Consider the following 15,644-nt stretch of genomic DNA (forward strand, 5'->3'; position numbering starts at 1 on the left):
CTGGTCTACAGAGCGAGTTCCAGGACAGGCTCCAAAGCCACAGAGAAACCCTGTCTCGAAAAACCAAAAAAAAAAAAAAAAAAAAAAAAAAAGTATATCAAGAATATTAATAAGAAAAGGGATAATGACCATGTAAATTATACATTTAGGATACTGTAAGACCAAGGAAATACTTGCAGCTTATATGGTAAAGAATTAATATGCAGAACAGATTAACACTTCAGATTAATAAGAAAAAATTCGGAAAATACGCTAATTATTATAAATAGCTTATGAAAAGTATGGGAAAGTTTTACAAAAGAGATGACTCAGTTGTTAAGAGCATTTGTTAAATTTGCAGGGGACCTGGGATGAATTCCCAGCACCTGCATGACAGCTTCTGTAACTCCTGTTCTGGGGATACAGTATCTTTTCTGGCCAATATGGGCATCAGGCATGCATGTGATACGCAGTCATACTTGCAGGGAAAACACTTAGACATATCACATAAAATAACAAGCACATGTGAACGAGTGGGTACTATGACCTTGTGGGTGGGAGCAGGACAGATGGTGTCTGTCAGTGTTGGGTGCAGTTTCACTTTCCAGAGTTTCTTCTTAAGAACACACATACACAATAGACTTAGTGGTGCATGCCTTTAACCCGTTACTCTAGAGGCAGAGGCTGAAAAATCTCCGAGTTTGAGGAGGAAGAAGAATTGGGTGGGAGGGTGGGGGAAAGAGCAGGAGGCAGTGGTGGCTCAAAACTCCCTAGATAACTTAAATGCCTATCAATAGAAGAGTGGTTCAATAACATGAGAAACAGATATTAGCAACTGTTAGAGAAAAAGAAATGAGCTGTTCATACAAAGAAGATTCATACAGCAAAATGTTAAGTGAAAAAGTACATCCTAAGTTTTGGACGAGACAACACTTTCTCTAATAACAAAGCTGCCTTCTAACCTTAATTAATGTAAGGGGTAGAATTTGGTCTACAGGGAAAGCTATTCCTCAGTCAAGGCTTCCAGGCGGGGCACTGAATTGGCAGGTTAAGCTGACCTGTTATTTTAGTGTGTGGTTTACAAAAAGAATACAACTACCACAAGCCAGCAGAGACTGACCAATCTGAGAGGAAGAAAGGTGGCATTTGAAGGCAGCACTTAAGAGTTTCCTGGGCTGTGAGAATGGGAAGCAGAAGTTTGACTTTCTGACCAAGTCTTTGAATGAGTGTCTCTGTTTGCCCGGCCATGACTTCACTCATTCTGAGTCAACACTTTCACACTGGCTCTTCTCGTGCTTCCTCTGGTGATGTGTTTTGAGTGAGGAGAGAATGAGATAGAGAAAAGCTAGTGTTCCAAAGATGCCAGTGTTTGTGTTGGCAACTATATTTCTCTTTAGGATTAGCCACTTTATCATCTCTGATCAGAAGTTGGTAGTGCAGATAATCCAGATAGTGAGCAAGAAAATCATTGGGCTTTAGTTCTCTAATGCCCTTGAAATACACATTTTGTTATAAACTGGTCTGTCAACTTTGAATTCCTCATTTCAAATTAAAATAACAACATCTGGTTGGGAAGGTGTGTCTCTGGATAAAAGGCTTGTCTCACAAGTGTGGGGACCTGATCAAATCCCCAGAATGACATGAAGTCAGGCATGGGTAATACATGTCTGCAATCCCACCTCTTACAGAAAGATTGGAGGCAGAGACCGGAGAATCCCAGGAGCTCACAGGCCAACATGGCTGGTGGGCACAGTGGTGAGCAGGAATGAGAGACCTTTTTTCAGGTAGTAGAAAGTGGGGACCTTCATCCACACAAATGCCATAGCATGAATCATACACACACAGAAGACAAAAGTCTCCAGTTGAACTGGGTGGTGGCACATGCTTTTAATCCCAGCACTTGGGAGGCAGAGGCAGGTGAATCTCTGTGAGTTGAGCCTAGCCTGGTCTACAAGAGCTAGTTTCAGGACAACTAGGACTATACAGAGAAATCCTTAAAAAAAAAAAAAAGACTCCAGTCTCCAGTTTACGTTTTCTACCACATCACGATTTTCTTGACGACTATAGAAATCTTCCTTTTCTTCATAGTTTAATATGTGCTATTCTCTCTTTAAATTTGTTACACAGTTATCCTTAGTGTCCATAGAGGACTCATTATACATACCCTTACAGAAAATGGTACGTAGTGTTTGTATGAAATCTATCTGAATCTTTCCATATACTTTAAGTCATCTCTACATTATCTATAATATCATCTAATAGAATATAAATGCCATATAAGTAATTGTTAAGACTGTATTGTTGACCATGGTTTCTGTCCTGCCTGGTCCTGCAGCCATTCAGTCCCAAAGAAAACACACAGAGGCCTACATTAATTATAAACTGGTTGGCCTGTTAGCTCAGGCTTCTTATTAACTCTTATAACTTTTATTAGCCCATAACTCTTGTCTGTGTTAGCCACGTGCCTTGGTACCTTTATCAATGAGGCATTCTCATCTTGCTTCCTCTGTGCCAGACTCACCCTTTCCTCTTCCCAGGAGTCTCCTGTTCTCGTTGCCTGCCTCTACTTCCTGCCTGACTGCCCCGCCTATACTTCCTGCCTGGCTACTGGCCAATCTGTGTTTTATTAAAATACAAGTAACAAAACTTTACAAGGTACAGACCATTCTCTCAGAGCACTGTATTATCTAGGAAATAATGACAGAAAAGACCAGTTGGTACATATTCAGTATAGGTGACTTTTTTTTTTAACCCCGAGTATTTGTTTCATAATTGGTTGAATTTTTAGATACCTAACTCACAGATATGGAACCCTGACTTTATATTGTCAGACCAGTACAGTAGAGATGGAGTTGGGAGGCATACTAACTTTAGAGTTCTTACCTTACAATTGAGCCTAAATACCAATGAGGATCCTCAAAAATCTCTGGAGTTTAAAGATACAGGGAATGAGCGGCGAATGGCATTTTGGAATGTGTTGAGGATACTACATTTGCTGAACAGTAGATAACTAATCGAGTTTACAAATGACAGGTTTCTGACATAGTAAGAGCTATTGATTCATTTTAGCTAGTTTAGGCTTTTGTTATATATCCAAACGCTAAATCAAAACTCATGTCTTGAGTATGCGAATGAAGTGTTCTACCATTTAGTGACATGTCCCAGCCCTTCAAATAGACTATTTAGCATTTTATAAAATCTTATTTTAAAACCACCTATGATGTATATGTGTTTGGCTCTTTTGTTACTATGTAGCTAAGGATGACCTTGAACTGATTTCATGCCTTCCTGTCACAAGTTCTGGGATTAGACATAGGTCACCATACATAGTTTAGCTTCCACATAATCTCTATGTTTATATGTGTGAGTGTTTTGCCTTCATATGTGTATCTGCGTCACATGCATACAGTGCCTGTAATACCAGAAGAGGGCATCGGATCCCCTGGGACTGCACTTAGCAGACTTATGAGCTACCATGTGGGTTCTAGGAATCAAACTTGGGTCCTCTGGAAGGGCAGCCAGTGTTCTTCAGTGAGCCCTTTCTCTAGCTCCTATAATCTTGACTTTTAATTGCTGCTTACATGAATTTGATGCCCTTTCTCTCCAGTTGTGCCCTGGAAGGAGTAGTGTTTTCTACTTGGAGTAAGTTTACTGGCCAACCTAGTGTCCTATAGGCTCACAAAGAGACCTGCGTCAGAATGAGACACCAAGCTAGCGTGTCCTAGCCCAATTAAAGCCCAGCCTGAGAAGTAAGGCCTTGCCTTTACTGACCCTGTTGATTGGCTCCCTGTGGATTATAAATGAACCTTCCTTAACAAGCACATTGAGAAGCTTTGCTTTCCCAAACTCTCTAGGACCAGTAATTAATCCAGCTGGTAATGAAGACACAGAGTTAAAGTCTGGAAAGGCATTATTTAACTCTTTCCATGCTAAACAGTTGATAGCTGATTTTCCTTTGTAATCCTTTCAGGTCAGGCATGATGATCCACACCTTTAGTCCCAGCACTGAGGAGTCTGAGGCAGGAGAATCTCAAGTTCAAAACCAGGCTGATATATAAAGAATGTTGTTGTTGTTACTGCCTATTTTGAGAGAGAGAGAGAGAGAGAGAGAGAGAGAGAGAGAGAGAGAGAGAGAGAGAGAGAGGTGTTTCTAAGTCTTTTAAAACGTCTTAGCATTTATTTGGGACAGTTTAAAAGTAGTCTCAGCTGGGTGGTGGTGGCACACACTTTTAATCTCAGTACTTAGGAGGCAGAGGCAGGTGATCTCTTGAGCTTGGGCTACACAGAAACCCTGCCTTGAAAACCAAAAACCAAACAAACAGCAACAACAATATAAAAAGATAGTCTTTCCTTTGTGTATCTGTGGAGGGGCTACTAATGGGACTAAAAGGGGAACTTTTAAGTTTATAGTGTGTTTATTTCATTTGTGCATTTTAGATAGCTATTGTTTTGTATGTGAAGAAATATAAAATGTATATAATCCCTTTTCTGCTGCATGTATCTGAGGTTAGAGAAAGACACCAAGAAACCAGGATAAAAGGGAAAATGACTTTGAGATGTACTTTCTTAAAATAACTGGAGGAGTGACCTCATGAGCCAGTTGATAGCATGGGTTTGCAAGTGGATACATTTCTATTAGTCTGCTACTTGATGCTTCGGAGTCAAATATACCTGGAGTGTATTAAATCAGAGCTTGTAGGCAGGAGACTGTCTGAGTAGGAAGAAATTAGGAAGAGATGAAGTGGCATTATCTGCACAGGAATTAACCAGACCTGTCTTGGTTACATAAGCACAGATGATTTGGATTTATGGTTCCCTACTATATAGCAATTTGTATTGTCTTCTGGTAGAATGGGATTCCATATTATATGAAGAATTATAGATACACCTAGAAGATACATTCTTCCATATGACAGTATTGACATACTCATTCTGACTCTTTGCTCAGAATGGCTTCTCCTTCTGGTTTTATGGTACAAAGGCAGCACAGATGTGTCCTTGGCATATGCAGGATACTGCTCTCTGCAGGGTCTAAAATCATAACTGCTTTTCTAGCCCCAAATCTTCACCCTTGCTGAAGAATATTCATAGCACAAACCTTCCTGAGCATGTGCACTAGTTACTATGCCAGGAAGTGTATGTCAGCTGACTGTGGTTTAAACCTGATTTGATCTCAGTTAGCTCTGCAGATTCAAGCTGAATGAAGTCCATGTATTTAAAGTACACAAGTGTCAATACATCTAACTTTGAGACTTGTGCACACTGGCCTGGCTTCCAAGGAACTTGATAGAAGAGTTCTTGGGTTATTTTCACCTTATTAACTGAAAAGCAATTTATTTTCATTTATTTTATTGGCATCCACCTCTTTGTGGATGTAACCCATCTTTTAGTGTTCGTATTGGTTTTCATTTTCCTCTGAGGCGTTCCTGCTCCAGAGTCCTCTCATGTACAGATACTGATGGTTAACCTGTTGCTCATTTTCTTCTTCTGCTATGACTTGACTGCCACCTCCAGAACAGTGCTGCACTCCTTGCTATGAACTGTTAGTTAGCTCATGAGAAAAATAGGCCCTAGTGCCAGTAGTGTCTCCGGCAGCAAAAGTCAAGTTTGGAGAGAGACATTGTTGCCCTTTGAAGAACAAGTCTACAAATGGCAGCTTTTTTTTTTTTTTTTTTTTGGTTTTTCGAGACAGGGTTTCTCTGTGGCTTTGGAGCCTGTCCTGGAACTAGCTCTGTAGACCAGGCTGGTCTCGAACTCACAGAGATCCGCCTGCCTCTGCCTCCCGAGTGCTGGGATTAAAGGCGTGTGCCACCATCGCCCGACTCAAATGGCAGCTTTTAAGGTCTCCTTAATCAACAGATGTATCCTCCCCAGTCATCCCTGAAGCAGAAGTAACCTGGAGGAAGCAATGGGCTGTCAGCAGTCACACTTGGGATTTTCTGGCACTCTCAGGAAAACTACCTGTTTCATGATCTTAGATTTTGGTGGGGGCCACAAGCACGTCCCAGGTGTCTGTCATGACTTCATTGTGATAACCATGCTCTCCTCTTTCAGGCTCAGCTCCGGGCATTTATCCCAGAGATGCTCAAGTATTCCACAGGTCGGGGAAAACCAGGCTGGGGGAAAGAAAGCTGCAAACCTATCTGGTGGCCAGAAGACATCCCATGGGCCAATGTCCGCAGTGATGTCCGCACAGAAGAGCAAAAGCAGAGGGTAAGTTCCTCTGAGCTGCCCGTTGCTTTGCCATTCTGAATCAGTTGCCTCAACTTCTGTTACCTCTGAAATCAGTGGAGGGAAGTCTGCCAAGTGTGTGCTAGTTACCCAGCACTTGGAGAAGAAAGGCTGATCTAGATAACCTTCTTCCTTTTTCTATACATTTGGTTTTTTACTTTATCTGGAAGTTTATTAAGAGACTTAATATATAATTCTTGATCAGAGTGAGATCTCTTATGAGAAATTTGAGAGTTTGGACTAGGACTTAAAACATAAAAGCAATACTAAACCAGACCTTGGTTAGGAATGAAAGCCCGAAAAAAAAAAAATCAGTTTTTTGTTCCAGAATAATTCTGTGAGAAATCCTGTGATGAACTCTACAAAAGGTTCAACAAATACACAGATGATTATTTCATAGTGGCCTAAATACCAAAATTCTTTGTGACTTATTGTGCTTTCCTGGTCTTTTGGTGACAGGTTTCATGGACCCAGGCATTACGGACCATAGTTAAAAATTGTTATAAGCAACATGGACGGGAAGATCTTTTATATGCTTTTGAAGATCAGCAAACACAAACACAGGCCACTACCACACATAGTATAGCTCACCTCGTACCATCACAGACCGTAGTACAAACCTTCAGTAACCCTGATGGCACCGTCTCGCTCATCCAGGTAAGCCCGGGCTTGGGGGAGGTGGGCAAATGGCATCTCGCCTCAGACTGGAGAAGTTTCTTATGCAGACACTCTTCTCTAGGTATCATACAGCTGCTCTAGTCTTCTTACCTAAAGATAACTTCTAAACAGTGCTCTCTTTATTTATTTTTTATTTCACTTTCTTGTGATGCTTGGAACATGACCAAGGCCTCGCCCACACTAGGAAAGTACTCTACCACATGGCTACATCTTATCTCCAGTCTTGGAATAGTATTTTACATTACTTGCATTTTGTTTAATTCAGAGCTATCAATAGCTTCTGGGACATTTCCAAACAAAGCATTTGAAAATGGTTTCTTGGGTTAGGGTCCACTTTAGTGGTAGAATGCCTGCTTATCGCCTGTAGCGAGAATTAAAGAGGAGGATTTAGGGAGGGAGAAAGGGAAGGAAAAACAGATAAGGGTACTTGAGAACACGCACATCAGGAAAACACCTTTTCTGAGGTGAAACGCCATTTATTGGCAGACGAATCTCTGAAGTTCACGTTGGGTTAGAGGAGAATGTTGGTTGGCACTGAGTGCTGGAATAAGATGCACTCACTCTTCTAATACTAAACTCATGCTAGTCCCTGAGAGATGATTTTAGTAATCTCTTCATATCCCAGGCATGTTGTGCTGAATTCAGGGAGCTTCTTTGTAGGGGCCAGGCAGAGGGCCCATCTACAGACACTTAACTTTCCGTGTTTCTTAGGTGGGTACGGGGGCAACAGTAGCTACATTGGCCGATGCTTCAGAACTGCCGACCACAGTCACTGTTGCCCAAGTGAATTATTCTGCTGTGGCTGATGGAGAGGTAAGAAAAAGGTTTCAGTATGCCCCTATTGAAGTAGTGCATGAATAAGTAAGGAGATGTAAGAGCCTAGCATGTATTATTTGAACCCATGTAATAGCAGACTATGAAAGTTTGGAGAAGTATTTTATACTATGTTAATTGTAACAATTAAAATTCGTGGATCACTACAACCTAAATTGACCTGATACAAATTTAGAATTTCACATTAGTAATGTATTTTATATATTGTATACACAATAAAAGGGATTATCCTTTCAGTATTTTTACAAGAAAAGCCATTTCAGGGTTCTCTTGCTGACCACAGCTAAGTAAGTAGTTGCAAAGAAAAAAATCTCTAACCTTAAGCAGTTTAAAGTTATTTAGGGACACTGTACAAATTACATGGACATTTAGAATTCCACATTAAATTGTAAAGTGAACTATGTTGCTTTTAAAAATATGTAGTTTATTTGAAGATGCAGTTAAGAAACAGTTATCTTGCACAATGGGACCACCAGTTGCTATTGGTCATGTTGATTACATTAGACATTAGAAAAATCAAATGATTTCTGATGATGATGGCATATGTAATTCTGCTGCAAAGGAAAAAGACATCCAAGTACAAAGACATTAAAGATCTGAATTTCAAAGTGGGACACCAGCACATGTGATGAGTTTGAAATTATATGACATATTTTGGTAGGTTCTCAGAGACTGTCAGTTCAGCTGAAAAATGGGTAGGCTCAATAACAAGTAGGAAAATAAAGGAGTGTGTTCTCCACCCTCACCCTCAGTAAATGCCAGGCTTTGCAGTCTAGAGACAGGACAGTAAGAGGTGGTGGGGAAACCATGGTCAGCCATTCAGTGAACAGCAGCAGGGGGGAGAGATGGCGCCCCGCGTGTAGTGCCATGGATTTGCTTGAGTGCTCTCCAGAGGAATAATAGACCTGAGCTCAGACTAGGGGAAGCAAGCAAAAGCAAAGGCTACAGGGATAGGGGTATGTCCTAGCCAAGGCAGCAAGCATGGAAATGCCCTGAGTTTTGAAAGTGTGAAATGGCTACAGTGGCTTGCTCTAGCTAGATGTAAGAGGAGCTACCATTTGAAAGGCTTCAGCACAGTGAGTTTCTCTCAGCAATAGGACATCTTCTGGATAGCTTTACCTCTTGGGCTTAGAGCTCTCTTTGGAACATGGTAGCCTGCAGGCACATACAGTTACATGCAGGAGGGAAGAGTAACATAGCAGGCACTCAAGCAAACATGGCCAAGGGAAGCACTGCTTATAAGTATGTAGTGCCAAGTCTACCTTCTGCTTCCCATCCAAACCCAACAGTTTTCTCTGTTTCTTTCCCCTGGCCTCCTTCTTTTCCTTTCTTGATAAGGTCTTGCTATGTAGCCCAGGCTGACCTGGGACTTGGGAGCTTCCCGAATGCTGGGATTTAGGTGGGTGTGGCCATACTTGACTCAAAGTATTTTCAGTGATTTCTCTTGTGTGTTTCCAGAACTTCTTGATACAGACACAAATTCAAATGTAAATTCTAACGGTCCCCTTTTTTACACAAACTATAGCATACTGAAACTCTCCCCATATATTATAGGTCATAGGTCATGTGTGCATTCATGTGGCTGAAAACATAGTGTTCCATGTTTTGACTGTTAACTGTCCTTGTTCTTTCTGCTTCAGGTGGAACAAAATTGGGCCACGTTACAGGGAGGTGAAATGACCATCCAGACAACACAAGCATCAGAAGCCACTCAGGCGGTGGCATCACTGGCAGAGGCCGCAGTGGCAGCTTCTCAGGAAATGCAACAGGGAGCTACTGTCACCATGGCACTCAACAGGTGGAGGCAGGGGGTGGGGAATGAATGGGATTGCCGGTCTGTCCTAAGAGAGACTCATTCTTTCTCAGTCAGAGGTGACAGTTAGGGATATCTTGAAGGTCATACAACACTGGAGGCTGGGTTGTTTTGTTTTCTACAGTCCTGGGAGTAGAGCTCCCAGGCCTCTGTGCAAGCTAGACTAACATTCTAATACTGAGTTACTGCACTTTGGTTCCTTTTTTTTTTATGTTTTTGGTTTTTGGTTTTTCGAGACAGGGTTTCTCTGTGGCTTTGTAGCCTGTCCTGGAACTAGCTCTGTAGACCAGGCTGGTCTTGAACTCACAGAGATCCGTCTGCCTCTGCCTCCCGAGTGCACTTTGGTTCCTAATCAGCCCTCACCAAGGAAAATTGAACCTTTTCTTTTTAGGGCTAGTTAGAAAGAGCGATGTAGGAAGAGAGGCCTTTTCCAAAACAGAATTACAAGTTTCCTTCTGGCCACTACCTGCTGGTTATTGACAGGAAAGATCATGCCCATATTATTCTTCATTATTGACACAATTTTATTTTCAGAGACCCAGACTTTGATTAATCATTAAGAACAGGGACTGCCCTGTCACTTGCTAGCTGGCTGACCCTGGACAGTTTTTTAAACTCTCATTGCCCAAGGTGTCTTTTTTTGTAGACTGGAAGTAATACCAATACCTGCCTTAAGGAAGTGTTAAGACAACTAAAGTCACTTTGGATCAGTGCCTGGCATATGATAAGAGCTGCTGCTAGTCATCTGTGTGGCTCTTAGTCTCACATAGTCCATTGTAGAGATCCAGAGAGAGGGGTCACCTTCCCTGACATACAAAAATCAACTGAAGTGTAGATTTGGAGAGACCTATTTTTGTTGTTAAATTAACTTGGTAGATACAGATGACTGGAGAGCAATGATGTGTCTGTGTGCAGTGTGTATAGCGCTGTACAGTGTGTTGTTTGAGAAGAAGATTCCAAAGTCCCATAGATTTCTGGATTGAATCGCAGCTAAACCATTTGTTATCTTTTTGACCCTGAGAAACTTAGTTTCTACCCTTAATTCCTTCTTTGTTTTTTATTTGTTTTAGTTGTTTTGATTTTGATTTTTAGAGATATGGTTTCTTTGTGTAACAGTCGTAGCTGTCCTGGAACTCACTGTAGACCAGGCTGGCCTGGAACTTAGAGAGATCCGTCTGCCTCTGGCCCCTAATCTCTTTCTTTCCAGAGGGTCTCACTATAGGCCAGGCTGGTCTCAAACACCGGTGATCCCTTAGCCTTAGCCTCCTGAGATTATAGGTATGAGCCGCCTTGCTCATCTTATTAAATTACACTTCAAGGGCTTAGATCAATGGAGAGTCTGGTGTGTGCAAGGCCTGGGTTCAAGCTGTGCTTTAAGACTTGTCTAGTCAGAATTGTGATCATGGAGTGTGATTATAAAAGCAGTCAGGATGAGGCAACCTAGAATCCAGGGGTGCTTTGTTAAAGGCCTGGAAAGCACGCATTTGAAGGAAGCTATGAGTTGGGTGTAGTTGGTCAGACTCCTAATACTGAGACACAGGCTTGCGCTCACTCTCTGCCTCTCACACTTACCAAATGAATTTCCATGTGACCTGGAGCTGAAACTTCCCAGGCCAGTGATTCGTGTACTGTTCAGAATCATGGAACTCATAGCTTCTGTACACTTTGGCCCTCTTCCACCCCTTCCTTTCAGGTACTCAGATAAATTTCCCAAAGGGCTCTTCAGAGGGAGAGCCCCTCCTTCAATCTGGTGTCCCCTTACTGTTACTTTGTTTCTAACAAACCATCACTAAAGACCAGCAAGACCCTAGCCTTCTAGTCAACACCTTGACTTGCAGTGACTTGTGGTGTCCTGGGAAGCCTGCACATAGTGGAAAATCTGAAGCACATTCTGGTTCCCTTTGTGTGAGGACACGCTTATTTCTAAAGGCCATGAGTATAATGGTGTCCCCTGAGGGCTTGTTAGCTGCACCTCAGGTGCAGCCGAGGTGGCTACAGTGTTAACTCCAGAAAGGAGAGTGTGGTTCCTTGTGGCTTGAAGGAGGCGCAGAGGGATGTTGAAATCTGTCTGCAATCAGTCAGTCCAGTGCTCAGTAAGTCTTGGGGTGATATGTTCAGCCTCTGGCAGAAGCTGAGCCTGGCAGCAAAGCAAGTTGTACCCCACGAGTGAATGGCTTTGTCAGATTAGGTGGGTCCAAGACAACCCCTTACTCATTGCATGAGATGCAATGAAATCCTTTATCCCCACAAAATTTACTGTTGAAAGTCCACTTGAAAAAAAATACACAGAGACCACTGGTCTTTGTTCCTATGGTAACAAAGTGATTTCATAATCTGTTGCCAGTCTCTGTTTCAGGTGCAGATGGAAGAAGCATGATTCTCTAATAAGCACCTGCACCTCTGCTGCACTGTAAACAGCAGATGTGAGTGCAGGGCGAGAAAGGAGAAGCCAGCTGTGGGGAAAGGCAGTGGGGGCCTAAGAAGGCACAAGGTTCCTTCATTCACTAGAGGGGACGGGGTCAGGACAACTGTAGGCAGACCTGTTTTTCAACTATGCTGCTAAAAGAATTTACTGCAAGTCAGAACAGGACCCAGGGATGCACAGCCTTAGCCCACCCTAGCATCATAACAACCCAAAGGGCTGTGGAAAAGTTACCAGTATTAAAAATGGGAAGTGGTGTTCATTTTAATAATTCAAATAAAGAATAAACCAGCACTTTTAGGAAGGAGATGGGAAGGGAATCATGGTTAACAAATACAGAACACAGCATCACACATGCACGAGCGCACATACACCAAACAAAAAAATAGCTTTTTAGCTTAGACAAGCAGGGAAAGGAAGTGATGTCATGACACCTGATGAGGTTGACCCTTTGCGTAATTGGTCGGCTCTTCTGTACTTACAGTCCCTCTTAACCAGGCCCCCGCAAAGATACTTCTCAAGTCTCCAGCGCAGCCCTGCATAGAGATACATAGTGGGGATTAGTAGGCTGGGCCTGTGTTTACCCTGTGTTGTCAATGTGGTTTTTGTGTTCTGCTGAGCACGGTGCTTCCACTCAGCATTGTGAGGAAGCTGCTGCTTGGGTCGTTTCTTTTTGGGAAACTTAGAATGTGCCCTTCTTTAGCTGTAGAAACTGTTTTTAAAAAGAAGTAAAATAGCATGGTATTTTATAAATAAGCACATGCCAGGGTTACTTAGCGAAGCCCTATCTCAAACAAACAGCTGCAAACAAAACAAGGGGCAGGGAGGAGGAAGGAAAGGAAGTAAACCATTTTGAAATAAAGTTCATTCTCTTTTTATTTTTAACTGATGCACAAATATACATACTTAGGGGAGTATTGTGACATTTCAGTTTATTGTTATACTCTCCAAACTGAAAATATTATTAGAGATATTATTAAAATATAATGTTGCTCTAATATATAGATTGACATTGGTCCAATAAGATGGGATAGAGAATGTGAATCAGATGGTCCTTATCTATAATAGGTACGAACTATGCGCTTTCCTTTAGATTAAAATTGGACATCTACAAATAAAAGGTTGGGGGCCAAGTAATGGTGGTGCACGCCTTTAATCCAGGAGGACAGACACCAACCAAAGCTACACAGAGAAAACCCTGTCTCAGGTGGGATGGGAGGGGGACTAATGAGGGGTCTTGGCGATAACTTAGTAAAGTCTTTGGGGTGTGTAGCAGACCCACAGACCTGAGTTTGACCCTCATCCCCCGGCTACAGGGTATGGTGTCTTGCTTTTGTGATTCAGCACTGAGGAAGTAGAGACAGCAGATCCCTGGGACTTGGTAACCAGCCAGCCTAGCCTCATGGGTGAACACCAGGCCAGTGAGAGACCCTGCCTCAGAAAACAAGGTGGGCCTCTGGCCAACACACACACACACTGATCGGAATCAGTCTTTTAGAGTTCTGCTTTGAAAATGGGTTTTGACTAAAATTTACAAAGTGGTAGCTTAGGGACATTATTTAATCCCAATTTATATTTTTAAGTAATCAAAAAAATTAGGTTTAAGCCGGGCGGTAGTGGCGCATGCCTTTAATCCCAGCACTCGGGAGGCAGAGGCAGGCGGATCTCTGTGAGTTCGAGACCAGCCTGGTCTACAGAGCTAGTTCCAGGACAGGCTCCAAAACCACAGAGAAACCCTGTCTCGAAAAACCAAAAAAAAAAAAAAAAAAAAAAATTAGGTTTATTTATTTTCTGTGTATAAGTATTCTGCCTGCATATATGTATGTATGCCACATGCATGCTAGTTCTATTAGAAGTCAGAAGAGAGCTTCAGATCCCCTGGAACTGGATTTACAGGTGGTTGTGAGCCACTGTGTGGGTGCTGGGGATCAAACCTGAGTCCTCTGCAAGAGCAGCAGTAGTCTTAACCACCAGGCTTTCTCCCCAGCCCAAGTTAAAGATTTCTCCTCAATAGAGAACTGAACCTAGGACTTCACACATGCTGGGCACATGTTCTCCCACTGAGCGCTTAACCTGTATTTATTTGTTTGTTTTTGGTTCTTCGAAACAGGGTTTCTCTTTGTAACAGCCCTAGCTGTCCTGGAACTAGTTCATACAGACCAGGCTGGCCTCGAACTCACAGAGATCCGCCTTCCTCTGCCTCTGCTGGTATTAAAGGCGTATGCCATCACCACCTGGTTATATCTATAGTATATCTAGCTATTTCATAGAGAGAGAGAGAGAGAGAGAGAGAGAGAGAGAGAGAGAGAGAGAGAGAGAGAGATATAAATGGGTAGGTAGATGGATACATACATACAATACATAATCTCCTCAGTACTTTAAGTTTTAATGATTTTCTGGTCCGTGTCACAAAGGTTCCAGGGCTGGCCTTGAACTTACTCTATAGTCTAGTTTGGCTATTCCTGCTCAGCCTGTTGAATAACTAGGATTAGAGGTCCCAGACAGGGCTTCCCCTACTCCAACTACCCCAGAACAAGATCTTGCAAGATAGCCCTGGCTAGCTTCAAACTTGTGGCATTCCTCCTTCCTCATCCTCCCAAATGAGAAATTAAAAGCAGGATCTGCTTACAGCTGTCTGGATGTAATGTTTCCACCAGTGTCTGTGTTGTACAGGCCCCTTATTCTGTCTGTGGATTCCTAAGATTTGTAATTTTTCTATATAAAACATAGACTTTACCTTTGTTCTCAAGAATAAACAACTCTTTTCTCATCTTCTAAAAGGCACCTGCTGTCTCTCTTCCCTGAGGAGTTACTGTGCCCATTGCCTTACCTGTTGAGCTTCTTCAATAAAAGAACTGTATTTAATAGGTGTGCATTGCTTTGCCCCAGTCAGTGACACATCTGTACCAGCCTCTTCCCTTACCAGTCCCCACTAGAGCCTGGGATTGCAAGAAAATGGCTGTATTGGTGCAAAGCCTGCAGTTTCAGAGCAGAACTGCATCTATTGCCTTATGTGAAGATGGAACCAGGCCTTAGCCCACCTCTGCTAAAGTAAATGGCACTAGCTTCTCTACTGTGTGCTTACTCAGGCATTTTTGAATATTTGCTTATTACGTATGTATGTGCACATTTGCATATGCCACAGTACACATGGAGATGAGAGGATGGTTTGTAGGAGTTGATTCTCTGCTTTCACCTATTGAGCCATCTTGCTGGCCAGTGTTCGCTTACTTAAAAAAATGTTTTTAGTTTGTGTGTGGTGTTTCTTCGGGGCCGGAGGAGAGTGGTGCGTGTCCTGCTCTGTCACTGTTTCAGACAGCGTCTGTCACTGAATTAGAGCCAAGCTGGCAGGCAGCAAACTCCTCTGATCCTGCTATCTACCCCAACAGCACTGGGTGACGGGACACACACAGTCATGCCAGCTTTTTTCTTATGGGTGGTCAGTTCAAATCAGATCCTTGAGCTTGCAGAGCAAACTGCCTTATCTCCTCATGCTCCCTCAGGGACCCCAGTTATCAGCTGATGACCTCCATCTTCATAGGCAAGATTCTGAGATTTCTAAGCTCTTTTATTTTGTTTTTAAAATCATTGAAATTCGGATGACAAATTTTAGTCTTAAAATTCCATCTTCAGCCGGGCGATGGTGGCGCACGCCTTTAATCCCAGCACTCGGGAGGCAGAGGCAGG

The 15,644-nt window shown here is 42.6% G+C and overlaps 1 protein-coding gene across 5 annotated transcripts in view; it reads left to right on the forward strand.

Annotated features, from left to right (window-relative positions):
• The window catches only part of Nrf1 (nuclear respiratory factor 1), a 102,986-nt gene that overhangs the window by 66,693 nt on the left and 20,649 nt on the right, over positions 1-15,644 (forward strand). For all 5 annotated transcript variants that reach the window (XM_026788589.1, XM_026788588.1, XM_013353210.2 and 2 more), the window contains 4 exons: positions 6,034-6,192; positions 6,670-6,867; positions 7,600-7,701; positions 9,363-9,520. In XM_026788589.1, the coding sequence (XP_026644390.1) occupies positions 6,034-6,192; positions 6,670-6,867; positions 7,600-7,701; positions 9,363-9,520 (617 nt within the window). The remainder of the gene's footprint in view (positions 1-6,033; positions 6,193-6,669; positions 6,868-7,599; positions 7,702-9,362; positions 9,521-15,644) is intronic.

This window comes from Microtus ochrogaster, unplaced genomic scaffold, assembly GCF_000317375.1.
Source record: "Microtus ochrogaster isolate Prairie Vole_2 unplaced genomic scaffold, MicOch1.0 UNK4, whole genome shotgun sequence".
In the NCBI taxonomy this organism is placed as follows: Eukaryota; Metazoa; Chordata; class Mammalia; order Rodentia; family Cricetidae; genus Microtus; species Microtus ochrogaster.